The sequence below is a fragment of the Neoarius graeffei genome, chromosome 18 (assembly GCF_027579695.1).
Source record: "Neoarius graeffei isolate fNeoGra1 chromosome 18, fNeoGra1.pri, whole genome shotgun sequence".
In the NCBI taxonomy this organism is placed as follows: Eukaryota; Metazoa; Chordata; class Actinopteri; order Siluriformes; family Ariidae; genus Neoarius; species Neoarius graeffei.
The window spans coordinates 64,116,363-64,132,055 of record NC_083586.1 but is presented as its reverse complement, the minus strand read 5'-3'; the positions used below and the strand labels follow the sequence as shown (position 1 = coordinate 64,132,055).

The window sequence follows — 15,693 nt, the reverse complement described above, 5'->3', positions numbered from 1 at the left end:
AGTCTGCAGAGATAAAGGGCTATGAAAAGGCTCTCTTTATTTCTCACATTTCTAATGTTCCAAAGGACAACAGACCACCTCAACATAGCCAAAGCCAAATGAGAGAAGGACAGACATTTGTTGACACACAGTAACACTGTGATACAGAGTGCACATCTGGGTGTGTATGTGTTGTGTGCACTATAATGAATGATAGACATGAATGTTTCAGTTGCTGTTGTGAAGGTTTTCTTGGATTTGCTGAGTTTCATCAAGCAGACCTGCAAAAGAATCAATCATTTTCTCCACAAGGACGTACACCTAAAACAGAGAGAGAGAGAGAGAGAGAGAGAGAGAGAGAGAGAGATATTCATCATTATTATCTCTATCACCTTTGAATAGTTTTAGTTAGGGTAGATTCACTTGTATCTCTCTTTATCTGTTCTAAGCGCCTCTAACCTAGTGAAGGAGGCTTGGTTTGTTCAACCCCATCAAGGTGGCATGGCCTCTGTGCCCCTAAATCACAGTTAAAGAGGCATGCCATGTGTGCCTGCCACTTGCCCTGTGCCTGTCAGTGTGTGTGACCGAAGCATAGTCGATACCTTTGTTTTGAAATTGAAACTGTTGTTTGCACCGAGAGAGTTCCTGAATCGTCTTGTTCGCCCCTTTTACATATCCCACAATCCACTTTGTGGTTGGGAACTTCCGGTGGTCACGCCCAGGCTGCTGATAACGGTACAAAAACCAATATTGGGCTGTATAATCAGTTTCAATGTTCAAATATTATTACAGGTTTGCATGGTCTCACAGATTTTTCCAAGATTAATACTGCTCGGAATGATTGCACATTTACAGTTTGTCATCAGTGTAAATGTACACTGTAGATGTTGTTGGCCAGAGTTATAGTGCTGAGGAGTTGGAACATGTATTTCGTGTAAACAATGCAGAGAGTGAAAGTGAAAGGGCTGGATGGGCGATAATATAAGGATGACCGATTAAAAACTTCTGGGCTGACAGAAAATACCATGGAACCAGTAACTAGACATATAAAAGCAATCTAATAACAACATCACATTTCGGCTTGTACCCGAGATTTGAACATAGAAACTGATTATATAGCCTAATATTGGTTTTTGTACCATTATCAGCAGCCTGGGACTGGCCACCGGAAGTTTCCAACCACGCAGTGGATTGTGGGATATGTGAAAGGGGCAAATAAGGAGAAATGCACACCCCTAATAAGTGGAAAATATAAAATATACATTAGGTATACACTTCTATCATAAACTAAGAGGTCTCTGCTCTGTGGAGCAAACAAAACAAAGAGCTCAGAGAAGCATCTGCTGAATTAATCAGACAGGAGAGAGAGAGAGACAGAGAGAGACAGAGAGAGAGAGAATAGGCCTTTACACACCAGGGGTGTTTGTACAAGTAATTCACGCATTTATATAATTTTTTAACTGCTGTTTTTGTCAAGAGTACTTTCATGCAGAACGTGATTACACACTGAAAAAGCGAATTTTTTTTTGCAGGTCAATTTTTCAGAGCTTTTGCACAGTGGATAAATGCATCAACTAATCCCATTGTGGAGCGGCACGGTGGTGTAGTGGTCAGCGCTGTCGCCTCACAGCAAGAAGGTCCGGGTTCGAGCCCCGGGGCCGGTGAGGGCCTTTCTGTGCAGAGTTTGCATGTTCTCCCCGTGTCCGCGTGGGTTTCCTCCGGGTGCTCCGGTTTCCCCCACAGTCCAAAGACATGCAGGTTAGGTTAACTGGTGACTCTAAATTGAGCGTAGGTGTGAATGTGAGTGTGAATGGTTGTCTGTGTCTATGTGTCAGCCCTGTGATGACCTGGCGACTTGACCAGGGTGAACCCCGCCTTTCGCCCGTAGTCAGCTGGGATAGGCTCCAGCTTGCCTGCGACCCTGTAGAACAGGATAAAGCGGCTAGAGATAATGAGATGAGATGAGATAATCCCATTGTGAGGAATGGATGTCATGTTGTGATGTGGGTGACAGCGAATGTAGTGGTGAGCCTTTGGTATTCACATCCAGGAACTGAATATTTCACCCTTGAACACACAACACTGTGAATGTTGCTTTCTTGCTCGTTGCCCAACATCCCGTGTCTCAGCTTCCACTCTTGAATAAGATTATGAAACTCTTCCTGTCGTCTTCTCGGTTCCAACAGCAGGTGTAGCCAAAACTTTCTTTTTTTTAAGAGCATGTCTTGATGTGGGGGCTGGGAGTCATTTTGTTAATGTTTTATGGATAACTTACAAGTGTTGCCAGGCAAAACAAACCTCGCCCGGTAGCACTTATGATGAATATGAAGGAAGATCTCATCTCATCTCATTATCTCTAGCCGCTTTATCCTTCTACAGGGTTGCAGGCAAGCTGGAGCCTATCCCAGCTGACTATGGGCGAAAGGTGGGGTACACCCTGGACAAGTCGCCAGGTCATCACAGGGCTGACACATAGACACAGACAACCATTCACACTCACATTCACACCTACGCTCAATTTAGAGTCACCAGTTAACCTAACCTGCATGTCTTTGGACTGTGGGGGAAACCGGAGCACCCGGAGGAAACCCACACGGACATGGGGAGAACATGCAAACTCTACACAGAAAGGCCCTCGCTGGCCACGGGGCTCGAACCCGGACCTTCTTGCTGTGAGGCGACAGCGCTAACCACTACACCACCGTGCCGCCCATGAAGGAAGATATTGCAAAAAAAAATCGTTTCCCTATGGGTCCATGTGGCTGCTGCTTATAAATAAAGTAGTTTTCTGATCCTGTGTCCATGCAGTAAATATAGCATATATATATTTACTCTGAGGCGGTAGCCACAAAAATGAAGCGTAATCCAAAAATGAACAATTTAAAAATCACAGAAGTAAAATATACCAAGTGTGTGTACTTTATATTATTCTACACGTACCTCTTACAGTTTTCGAAACTGAAACCTCCGAACCGAGGCTGACATACACACACTGTCGCCATGACCCAAACTCTTATTTCCCAGAAATGGCCCGGTGCTAGAGCTCAGTGGAACGCACTTTCCCTCTGTAATAAGCATAAACATGTCTGAAAGGGATTTCTTTAGTCTAGTCCATTAATTTCGAATAGTGAACCGAATTGTATAGACTCACCGGCCATTTTAATCGGAACACACGTAAGCGCATGCGCAGTGTGCAATCGTTACACTTACATTCTTACAGCATGATGACGTAGTGGCGAGCGCCTCTATATGAGGCAGCAGACACAACAAAAACGATTTTGACCTTTTTGGTGACCTTGACTGGATGACCCTCAAAATGTTGAAGGTTCTATTTGAGACCAATGCCCATCTATCCTGAAAGTTTCATAAAGATTGGTCCAGCCATTTTCCCGTAATATAGTTTACAAATAAACAAACCCCACCGAAAACAATACCTCACCCCTGGTAGACTCCGTCCCGGGTGAGGTAACAAACACGAAATAAAACGTGACATATTTAAATAATGGCAGGCGTTTTTTCAGATATAGTCCATTCAGCTAGCATGATACTGAACGAGTCGAAGACAAGTAGCTGAGAGGAATATATCTGATAGACCATGAAAAAAGCCAGCCAATATTATTATTATTATTATTATTATTATTATTGGCGGCATGGTGGTGTAGTGGTTAGCGCTGTCGCCTCACAGCAAGAAGGTCCTGGGTTCGAGCCCCGGGGCCGGCGAGGGCCTTTCTGTGCGGAGTTTGCATGTTCTCCCCGTGTCCGCGTGGGTTTCCTCCGGGTGCTCCAGTTTCCCCCACAGTCCAAAGACATGCAGGTTAGGTTAACTGGTGACTCTAAATTGAGCGTAGGTGTGAATGTGAGTGTGAATGGTTGTCTGTGTCTATGTGTCAGCCCTGTGATGACCTGGCGACTTGTCCAGGGTGTACCCCGCCTTTCGCCCGTAGTCAGCTGGGATAGGCTCCAGCTTGCCTGCAACCCTGTAGAACAGGATAAAGCGGCTAGAGATAATGAGATGAGATGAGATTATTATTATTATTATACATACACCAGAGAGGAACTGTCAGGACCTTCTAGTCCTTCAGAGAAGCCCAAACATATCAGCATTTCAAATGTTATATTTAATTTCTTTCATTCTTTAATTTCTTTCATAATTTCATGATAATTATTTTCTGATTCTAATTTGGCCTCATTTTCGATTGAATGTGCTTCAGACATGAAAGGGTCACTGTCCTGAAAACATTAAAATCGAGTTATCCAATGAGATCGTTTTATTTGTCTCTAGGCTGAGAAGAGTTTCGAGCTGCTCACTCATTGGTTAGGACTTCATTGCCGGGACAGAAGGCCATGGCAGTGTATGTTTATGCAGGAAGTGACAGATTAATTAACCAATCAGATTTTGATTTATAGTGGGAGGGACCAAACATGTATCACCCTCGGCCTTCTCGAATGCCAACATGAGTTTAACCGTGAATTGGTGCCGTCAGCACAGCAGTGAAGTCGCCTTCCAGCCGGTGTAGCGTTCATCAGTAGTGTTAGCGAATGCTAATAAAGCAGTCAAATCAGTGCTATCGAGAGTTACAGGCTAACAACCGAGAAACTAAGATTTCTGTCTCCAGACTCTTCTTCCACGCTGCATGCTCGCCACAGTATTTTTCAATCAGACTTAAGGATTCATTTCCCCGTGTAATTTACTGAGTGACTTTTAAAATCAACATCAACAGCTACACACAACGGAGCGACCTGGCAGCCTGACGCTAATCCCTTACAAAATCCTTTGCCCTGTTGCTTTTTGTTGTCTGGCAAAGTTTTGGCTGAGCTCAAGTCCCAGCTCTAATAGTAACCGTTCGACACTGCTTGTAAGTATGCATAAAGAATATCTAATGAAGTTTTGGTAGCCTTTCGGGTGTTCAATGTAAATTTTTCTTTCCCGGCAAACAAAGAAATGCTCCTGCGTATGCGCAGCAGAAAACTCTCTCATTGGATATTCGTATCAGCTCCGACGTGTGACGTCATGTTGTCTTGACAACCATGCAATATCGTAAACCATATTCAGCTCTTTTTCTCCATTGGGTAGAGTGACGTAAAATGTAGGATAAGCGATATGCTAACAATATTGCATGCTATCAAACGAAATGAATGAAACCCGCTAGAAGGGAATGGAATGCGTTTTTATTCCATCCAAAAAGTGTCCTGTATGTATTATAATTTTTTTAAAAATTGCATTGGACTCGACATGCATACTCTGTGTGCAAAAATTTCAAACACTTTTTTTTTTTTTGTTTTCGTGTCCTATCCAGTGTGTAAAGGCCTAAAGACAGAGTAGGCATGTTGCGATCATAGTAATCGTGCTGCGTGTGTGTGTATATGTGTATCTATGAAGGTAAATACATTCTTAAATCATTGTTGTTAATTAATAAATACATTTAAAATCAGTAAAAATGCTGTAACGTCGTATAGCCAAGACTATAAGTCTACTCTCAAATGGACTGAGAAGAAGGGAAGATTAAGGCAGAGAGAGGGAAAGAAACGTCCTCAGAAAGACAGAAAATCAGGGTCAGGGAGGTTGACTATAGGTTTTTAATGCAAACTCGTGATTGTTGATTCTTTTCTGAATGGCGCAGTCGTGTCTGGGTCGATTGAAAAGCCCATTATGGATGTTTACAGCAGACCCATGAGAGAGAAACAGAGCATTAGAGTGGTGTGAGGACGAGGACACGACAGCGCTGACTGAAATGAATGCATGTGAAGTGAGGAAGTCTGAGCTGAGAACAAACAGGTGGAAACTGAATACATTCATAATAATGTGATTTACAACAAATTATAACATCGTTTTCTTTAACTAAATAAAACACTGGTTACTGAACTTCTCTTATCCAAGTACGCATATTTCGGTGAAAGGATCCACCAGTAGATAACCATTCAGTGTGTGGTGAAGGCACCAGCATGGCTACTATATGACCTCAGGTTGCTCAATTAGTTTTTAATATGCATGGTCAGGGGCAGAAATGTTGGCACCCATGGTGAGTATGAGTAAAAAAAAATGTTGTGGTTAATTTAATACATCTTGCTTTGAAAATATAAGACAAATTAAAGCCGCTAGCGGCCTTGACGGGCCCTCACGCGCGTGGTTCCGCAACCCAGGACATTCTGCCACCCAACAAAACAGTCACATGTCATACATTCATCAAATGTTCAAAGGTGATGTGCATGTTGCAAATGCCATGACTGTTTGACGGATGAGAGATAGACAGACAAAGACTGTAAGTGTGTATTTCTGTGGTGTGAAAATGTACATTTATATGTGTACAAAATCATACATGCGTCTACTCCTTATCTCTATCTCACGCTGTAATCTTAAGTCATCTTAGCTTTCCTGTGTCTGCAGTGTGTGTGTGTGTGTGTGTACATGCAGAGTTTTCATATGTCTGCAACAAAATGCACAATGATGGCAGGTCACTATTATTGTGTGTGTGTGTGTGTGTGTGTCTGTTTGTCAGAGGGAGAGAGAGAGAGACAGAGAGAGAGAGAGAAAGTGTGTGTGTGAAAGAGAGTGTGCTCATAGATGTTGCGTGTGCATGTGAGTGCCTACTTGTGAGAGAGTGTATGTGTGTATGCATAAATATGCATATGACTGAGTGTGTGTATGAGTGTGCACAGAATTGTACATGTTATATCATCAGACTCATGATATCCAATATTTTGTAAAGTTTCAGATCAATCCATTAATGAATTGAACATTTTTTGCCCATTTCCTGCTTGGCCAGATGGTGGCGCTGTGCTAGGCATCTGAATTACACATGGGAATATCATCACAAGCATAATACACAATATTTTATAAAGTGTCAGATCAATCAGTTAAGGCATTGCCAATTTCTGGCACATTTCCTGCTTGGCCACGTGGTGGCGCTATAACAGGCAGGCCCATTGGGCGTCAGGTTATCATAATAATCATAATATCTATTAAAGTAAGAAGTGTCCGACCATACAGTCAATGTAGTGTGGCTTTCTGACACGTTTCCTGTTTATGTGGCAAGATATTAAAATCATAAGGCCATTTCAAGGCTCTATGAAGTCCCTGGGCCACGCCCGGGGCCAAACGTCTGTGGCTGAGTAGCGGTTACAACGACTGATGTGTGTATCAAATTTCATGACTTTTCGTGCATGGGAAATGCCTCCAAAAAAGCCAAGCGTGACAGAAAAATAATAATAAGAAGAAGATTAAAGATGCTAGCGGCCTTGACGGGCCCTCGCACGTGTGGTTCTGCAACTCAGGACATTCCGCCACCCAACAAAACAGTCACATGTCATACATTCATCAAATGTTCAAAGGTGATGCGCGTCTCCTCCTTATCTCTATCTCACGCTGTAATCTTAAGTCATCTTAGCTTTCCTGTGTCTGCGGTGTGTGTGTGTGTGTGTGTGTGTGTGTGTGTGTGTGTGTGTGTGTGTGTGTGAACTCTGCATGTACACACACACACACACACACACACACACACACACACACACACACACAATAACAGTGACCTGCCATCATTGTGCATTTTGCTGCAGACATATGAAAATTCTGCATGCACATTCATATGCAAAATGCACAATGATGGCAGGTCACTATTATTGTGTGTGTGTCTGTTTGTCAGAGGGAGGGAGAGAGAGAGAGAGAGAGAAAGTGTGTGTGTGAAAGAGAGTGTGCTCATAGATGTTGCGTGTGCATGTGAGTGCGTACTTGAGAGAGTGGGCCCTAATAATTAAGAGATATTCTTTTATTTAATGTACTCAGTTGTTACAATAACGTGATATGTGATTGTAATGCAGTTTAATGAGGTGTAGTGTTTTGTTTTCACCACAGTGGGTTAAAAGTCACAAGCCTGAAACTCATGTTGTGACACCACATTTTGTTTAGGACATGCCCAGGCGTGTTATGTTTGTAAAGAGATGAAAAGAGTTCGGAGTTCTCCCCACTAGAGAAAGTGTAAGATCGTGACTGTTAATAAAGATGCCATAATGGCTAAAGAGAATCAGAATCATATTACAAGATATCAAAAATCCCTTCGCAATTTAATATCAGCGACATCTTGGCATCACATATAACGAATTTCACATGAATCTCATGAACCGTCTAGGAGGAGCATGTTAAAATTCATCATGTGTCAAAACACACATATTCAAAACCCTATTCTTTCCTTGCCCAGCTGGTGGCGCTATACCAGACAGGCATATTGGGTGTCTAGATGTCATAATAATCACATTCTCTAATAACCTGAAAGGTTTCAGCCAAATCATTAAATGTATTATGACTTCATGACACATTTCCTGTTTATGTGGCGAGTATTAAAATTCATAATATTGCCATTTCAACATATTACAACATATCAAAAATCCCTTCGCAGTTCAACATCAGCAATATCTTGGCATCGTGTTTGCCAAGTTTGACATGAATCTGATGAACCGTCTAGGAGGAGTACGTTAAAAATGACCATGTGTCCAAACGCATATAAGCCTAATTACCTCACTTCCTGTTGGGCGTGGCTAATGCAATGTATATACGAAAGTTGTTCGTCTTGGGATGAACTACATACGTACCGAATTTGGTATGCGTAGCTGAAACTATATGCCAGTCCAAGGACTCCATGACATTAGGGGGCGCTATGAAGTCCCTGGGCCACGCCCAGGGCTAAACATCTGTGGGGCGTCAGGTTATCATAATAATCATAATATCTATTGAAGTAAGAAGTGTCCGACCATACAGTCAATGCACTGTGACTTTCTGACATGTTTCCTGTTTATGTGGCAAGATATTAAAATCATAAGGCCATTTCAACATATTACAAGATATCAAAAATCCCCTCACAATTCAATATCAGCAATATCTTGGCATCGTGTTTGCCAAGTTTGACATGAATCTGATGAACCGTCTAGGAGGAGTACGTTAAAAATGACCATGTGTCCAAACGCATATAAGCCCAATTACCTCACTTCCTGTTGGGCGTGGCTAATGCATAGTGGGCGCTATGAAGTCCCTGGGCCACGCCCAGGGCCAAACGTCTGTGGCTGAGAAGCGGTTACAATGACTGATGTGTGTATCAAATTTCATGAGTTTTCGTGCCATGAGTTTTGAAATGCCTCCAAAAAAAGCCAAGCGTGACAGAAAAAAATTAAAAAATAAAAAAATAAATAAATAATCCTTCGAAAAACAATAGGGTCTTCACACCGAATGGTGCTCGGGCCCTAATTAATCTTCAATTAAAGTCAATTTATTTTTGAAGAAAACAAAACAAAAACATCTAATTTATATATATATTCTGTCCACATTCACTGGATATGAGTAATCGTGTGCTCTGATTGGTTACTCTACTACTAGGCTATCAGCTCATATACAGTGAGTAGAGTAAAAACAAAATGGTGGCGCGCATCAAGTCAAATACAGTAGACCCCCGCCTATTCACGGTTCAGTATTCACGAATTCACATATTCGCGGGATTTTATATAGAACATATCTCCTATACATTCACGGAAATCTCAGCGATTCGCGGTCATTTGCGGCAAACATATCGAACTTTTACGCACTGCTACATTCTCGGACCCGAATGCTCGCTCGCTATTGGCTGAAGTTTGAATGGCGGGCTGCTGCTCATTGGCTGATACGAATGAGCGCATTGTACAGTACAGTCTCGCGGTTCCCGTAGTTCAGACTTGTTCACGTGTTGTGTGTTCTTGGTATTTTTGAATAATTTTTACACCCTACAATGGCTCCTAAACGCTCTGCATCTTCTAAGGCTCCTGCCAAGGAACCGAAGTGCCAGAAGAAGGTAATGACGCTGCAGGAGAAGGTAGGACTTCTCGATACGCTAAAGGAAGGGAAGACTTTTGCGGCAGTGGCTCGTCACTACGGGGGGGGCACAAGTATTCGCGATTTTGGCTTATTCGCGGCCATGTTCGGTCCCTAACCCCCGCAAATACTGAGGGCTTACTGTATATCACTTTGTTGTCAAGTATTTAAAAGAAACAAAAATAGCTAAAAGAATAGAGTTCCCCACCCCAGTATCTCCTGTTCCACACTCCAGCCCAGTCGGTGGCAGTAATGCACCTTTAAGTTGGTTTGCCAACCACCAAAAAAAACCCAAAGGAAAAATAATAAGAAGAAAATGGTGGCGCGTGTTGCTGAACCAACTAAGAATGAAATACAAACTCTAGTTGAAAACAAAACTCCCCAAAATACAAAAAAGCAACAAAAATATGGAATAAAAGTATTTGATGATCAGAAAGTATATTTTTAAATTATTTTCAAGACTTATTATTATTATTATTATTATTGCATTTTTCGCTGGCTTGTTTACATTCTAAGTGGAAAGGATTTTGTCAGATGTTTTGTATAAAGTTTTTATTTATCATATTTCCAAAAAAATAAAAATAAAAATGCTCCGTTTCTCAAAATCCAGTGAATGTGGATAGAATGAAACAGCTATTCCACTCAGTCTCGTCGTCGGCTATTAGCTCACATAAGACTCGATTTCGTGGAATAACTGTTAAACATATAGGCTTTTTTTCTTTTTTACAAACCCATATGTGCCAATTTTTGGCATGCCAGTTGTTTAGTACTTTATGCAACCATTCTGCAGTTAAAATAATTATGACCAAAACTGTTTTTTTAATTAGTATTAATAATGGGTTTGTGGGCAGCACGGTGGTGTAGTGGTTATCACTGCCGCCTCACAGCAAGAAGGTCCGGGTTCGAGCCCCGTGGCCGGCGAGGGCCTTTCTGTGCGGAGTTTGCATGTTCTCCCCGTGTCCGCGTGGGTTTCCTCCGGGTGCTCCGGTTTCCCCCACAGTCCAAAGACATGCAGGTTAGGTTAACTGGTGACTCTAAATTGAGCGTAGGTGTGAATGGTTGTTCATGTCTCTGTGTGTCAGCCCTGTGATGACTGACCTGGCGACTCTCACCCATAGTCAGCTGGGATAGGCTCCAGCTCGCCTGCGACCCTGTACAGGATAAGAGGCTGTATGGATGGAATGGGTCTGGGCAGCCGACCACGTCAGTTCAATGTGTGTGTGTGTGTGTGTGTGTCCATGCCTTTTGATGTAGAGTGGATCGGTATCTTTCCAGCACTTCAGGATTGATGTGGTCCTGCTGTGGAGTGCTCTCGAAGTCTGGACTTACTGAGGCGGAGGATGACCTTGTTCTCACCTCCTTCTCCTCCCCTTTGGGCTTGCTTTTACTTCGGCTCTGCTCCTAAACCACACACACACACACACACACACACAATGTAATGCTGCTGTAGTGTGCTGCCCCCTGCTGTTCCCCTATTCTCATTACAGCTCATTACCTCAGCAGGTTTGTCCTTGGCTGCAGATTTGGCTGCACCTTTCTTCTCCTTCGTTTTCATCAGTGGTGCTGCTTTTCTTTTCATTGTCTCTTCCTCCTTTGGCTCCTCCCCTGTGCAACCATTCAGTGAATAACTCTGCAAAGTTCTAATACTTTATGAACTAATCAATAGTTACACCAATAGTGTAGAGGAATGTGAATGTGCCTAGCATGTATTTCACTTCAAGGTCTTTATGATATGACGAATACATGCCATGTTTGAGGACTTTTTGTTGGTCTGTACAGAAAATAAGATTTTATGATATACATCATTTTTATAAATAAATAAATAAATAGCTAAAACATATCATTTTGGGTGCGAAGGGTTAAGACGAAGGGTTAACCTTAAAGTTAGGTTTAGAGCCTTTGCACATCAAAACTTACTTATTCCTTAAACATATGGTAAATGCAACGTAGCAGAGAACTTTCAAGCTCTGTGTGCAAGCGACAGTAAAACATCACAGGTTTATTTACAATTTGTCATTGCAGGGGTTGACTAATGCTAATAATAATAATAATAATCTCATCTCATTATCTCTAGCCGCTTTATCCTTCTACAGGGTCGCAGGCAAGCTGGAGCCTATCCCAGCTGACTACGGGCGAAAGGCGGGGTTCACCCTGGACAAGTCGCCAGGTCATCACAGGGCTGACACATAGACACAGACAACCATTCACACTCACATTCACACCTACGCTCAATTTAGAGTCACCAGTTAACCTAACCTGCATGTCTTTGGACTGTGGGGGAAACCGGAGCACCCGGAGGAAACCCACGCGGAGAACATGCAAACTCCACACAGAAAGGCCCTCGCCGGCCCCGGGGCTCGAACCCAGGACCTTCTTGCTGTGAGGCGACAGCGCTAACCACTACACCACCGTGCCGCCCATAATAATAATAATAATTTGTATTTATAGAGCACTTTTCTAAATACTCAAAGATGCCTTACAAGGTAAAAACAAGGTTAAGGCAAGTTAAAACAAACAAAAAATAAACAATACAGGAAAACATATAAAGCATAAGTCCAAATTGTATTATAGATTGTATAGAGGTGAGTTTTTAAAGATGATTTGAAACTGGACAAGTCGGTGAAGTCACGGATGTGTTTGGGGAGGGAGTTCCAGAGGGAAGGGGCAGCAATGGAGAAGCCTCTGTCGCCCCAAGTCCGGTGTTTGGTCCTGAGAAATATGGATAGGAGTTTGGCATCAGAAAAATGGAGGGTGCGGGAGGAAGTATGATGGTGGAGCTGATCAGTGAGATATGGAGGGCTTTGTAGGTGAAGAAAATAATTTTGAATTGAGTCTGTTGTGGTTCAGGCAACCAGTGGAGTTTTTGGAGGACGGGGTGATGTGATCACGGGAGCGGGAGTGAGTGAGCAGGCGTGCAAGAAAGTTCTGGATGTATTGAAGATTATTAAGGACTTTGGATGATGCACCATAGAGGATGCTGTTGCAGTAGTCCAATCGGGATGTGATAAAAGCGTGGATCAAAGTTTCGGCAGCAGGGAAGGAGAGTGAAGGATGAAGACATGTTATGTTTTTTACATGGAAAACGGTTGTTCTGATGGTTAGATTGATGTGGCGTTCAAAGGTGAGGTTGCTGTCAAAAGTGACTCCAAGATTCCGGATGTAGAAGGAGGGGGACAGGGTGGAGTTATCAAGAGTGAGGGAGAAGTTATGAGTGTTTTTTTTGTGAGTGATTTGGGGCCAATGATGACCATGTCTGTTTTATTGCAGTTGAGTTTGAGAAAGTTGGCTTGCATCCATGATTTGATTTCAGTGATGCACCTGGTCAGAGTGGAGTGGGTAGCAGCGTTGATGGAGTTGGTGGAGATGTAGAGCTGGACGTCATCGGCATAGGAAATGAAATTCATGGTGGCATACGATGCTAAATTAAATAGCTAGCCCACTGGAAAAGTTACTGATGTCCAGCTAGCGTCTTTATTCATTCTCTCTCTCACTCTCTCTTTGTTACTGCATGTAGCAGGCAGGAGAGTTAAAATGGAAGCTTTGCACAGACTTTTTATTTTCCACATGCCTGCATGTTTCTGATTCGAGAGAGTTCATCTGTCATCCATTCATACTAATCAATCTATCTAATCCATCTACAGAGTTGATGTTTCAGCCACACCCATTGCTAACAGGTGCATAAAATCATCCATTGCCATAGCTATCCAATCTCCACAAACAGAAAAATGGCAGTGGAATGGGTCATACTGAAGAGCTCACCAAGAAGGTACACCATGTAAAGAGAACAGGCCACGGGTCATGTGCTGAAGAATGTCGTGCATAAAATTTGCCTCTGCAACTCTGTTGCATCCAACACTCATTACAGAGTTCAAAATTGCTTCTGGAAGCAACATTAGCACAAGACCTGTGTGTCAAGAGCTTCATGAAATGGGTTTCCATGGGCTGGGGTAGTGTAAAGCACCACCACTGGACTCTGGAGCAGTGGAAATGTCTTCTCCTGAGTGATGAATCATGCCTCACTATCCATCAGTCTGATGGGTGAATCTGGGTTTGGTGGATGCCAGAAGAACGCTACCTACTGGAATGCAGAGTGCCAACAGTCAATTGTGGTGGAGGAAGGCTAACAATCTGGGGCTGTTTATCAGGGTCTGAACCCTTTACTTACGTTACCTTAATGGCATTTAGCAGATACTCTTATCCAGAGCAACGTACAACATACTCAGAGCACATACTGGGGAGCAGTTGGGGGTTAGGTACCTTGCTCAATGGCATTTAATGGGCAGCACAGTGGTGTAGTGGTTAGCACTGTTGCCTCACAGCAAGAATGCGAACTGGTAGGGGTCGAAGTCTGGGGGGAGGTGGTCCTTGATGTAGGAACAGTGTTTATTTATAATTGTTCTGTTGTTACACCAATTATCATGCACGTAAATACAGAGCCCCCCTCCTCTGCTCTTACCGGAGTCCTCAGTCCTGTCCCAGTGGAGCAGAGTGCGGCCTGCTAGCTGCAAGCTAGCATTGGGTATTTCCGGATGAAGCCAGGTTTCGGTGATAATTAAAACACAGCAGTCCCGAACATAGCGATTTCCAGCGAGTTGTAATTCCAGATCATCCGTTTTATGCACCAAGGATCTGGCATTGGAGAGATACAGGCTCGGTAGAGGTGGCTTGTGTGGTTGTTTTCTTAGCCTTAGCATAGCACCGGACCTGCGGCCTCGCTTCTGCTTCCTCTCCCTCCTCCATCTGAGCCGCCTCCTAGACCCGACAACAATCCACGGAGAGCCCGGCGGTCTCGCTATGTCATCTGGGATGTTATGCTTGTAGTGAAAGTCGCTCGAAACAGATATCTGGTGTTGGTCACCGATGACCAAAAGTAACTGGCAGGTGTACCGGATGTTCGCAGAACCGATGGTGCACAAACAAGCAAGAAAGAAATATAAAAACAAACAAACAAAAAAAAGAGCACTGAAAAGGAGAGCCGTGAGCCGCTGCAACCACACACGCCGCCATCTTGGATCCCGGTGCCGAAGAAGTCTCCCGTCACCAGCCTGAATGATTACCTTCCTGTGGCCCTCACTCCGGTAATCATGAAGTGCTTTGAGAGACTAGTTCTTCAGCACATCAAGGACCACCTCCCCCCAGACTTCGACCCCTACCAGTTCGCATATCGCGCAAACAGATCCACAGAGGACGCCATCGCCGTAGCTCTACACTCTGTACTGAACCACCTGGCGCAGCAGCAGAGCTATGTCCGCATACTCTTGGTGGATTACAGTTCTGCTTTCAACACAATAATCCCGGACATCCTTATCAGTAAACTGGACACTCTCGGCCTCCCCCCTCTCACATGTGCCTGGATAAAGGACTTTCTTACCAACCAGCCCCAGACTGTGAGACTTGGCCCCCACTTCTCCTCCACCCACACGTTGAGCACCGGCTCTCCACAGGGCTGTGTGCTGAGCCCCCTCCTGTACTGCCTCTACACCCACAACTGTAGTCCGACCAACAACAACAACAACCTTATCGTCAAGTTTGCTGACGACACCACAGTGGTCGGACTCATCTCAAAGGGAGACGAGGCAGCCTACAGAGAGGAGGTCCTGAAGTTAGCAGCCTGGTGTTCAGAAAATAACCTCGCTCTGAACACCAAGAAAACCAAAGAGCTCATTGTTGACTTCAGGAAGCACAGCACTGACCTAGCCCCCCTCTACATCAACAACGTGTATGCGGAGAGGGTCCACACCTTCCGGTTTCTCGCCGTCCTCATCTCTGCCGACATCTCCTGGTCAGCAAACATTACAGCAGTCATTAAGAAGGCTCAGCAGTGGCTACACTTCCTGAGAGTCCTCAGGAAGTACAACCTAAACTCCAACCTGCTGCTGACCTTCTAC

At 43.7% G+C, this 15,693-nt stretch overlaps 1 protein-coding gene across 1 annotated transcript in view; it reads right to left on the bottom strand.

Moving 5' to 3' along the window:
* Nucleotides 1–207: 207 nt before the first annotated feature.
* The window catches only part of mycbpap (mycbp associated protein), a 70,523-nt gene continuing 55,037 nt past the window's right edge, over nucleotides 208–15,693 (bottom strand). Inside the window, exons 17-19 of the mRNA XM_060898319.1 lie at nucleotides 11,301–11,410; nucleotides 11,048–11,206; nucleotides 208–300 (exon numbers count right to left, since the gene is read on the bottom strand). Coding sequence (XP_060754302.1) covers nucleotides 208–300; nucleotides 11,048–11,206; nucleotides 11,301–11,410 — 362 coding nt within the window. The remainder of the gene's footprint in view (nucleotides 301–11,047; nucleotides 11,207–11,300; nucleotides 11,411–15,693) is intronic.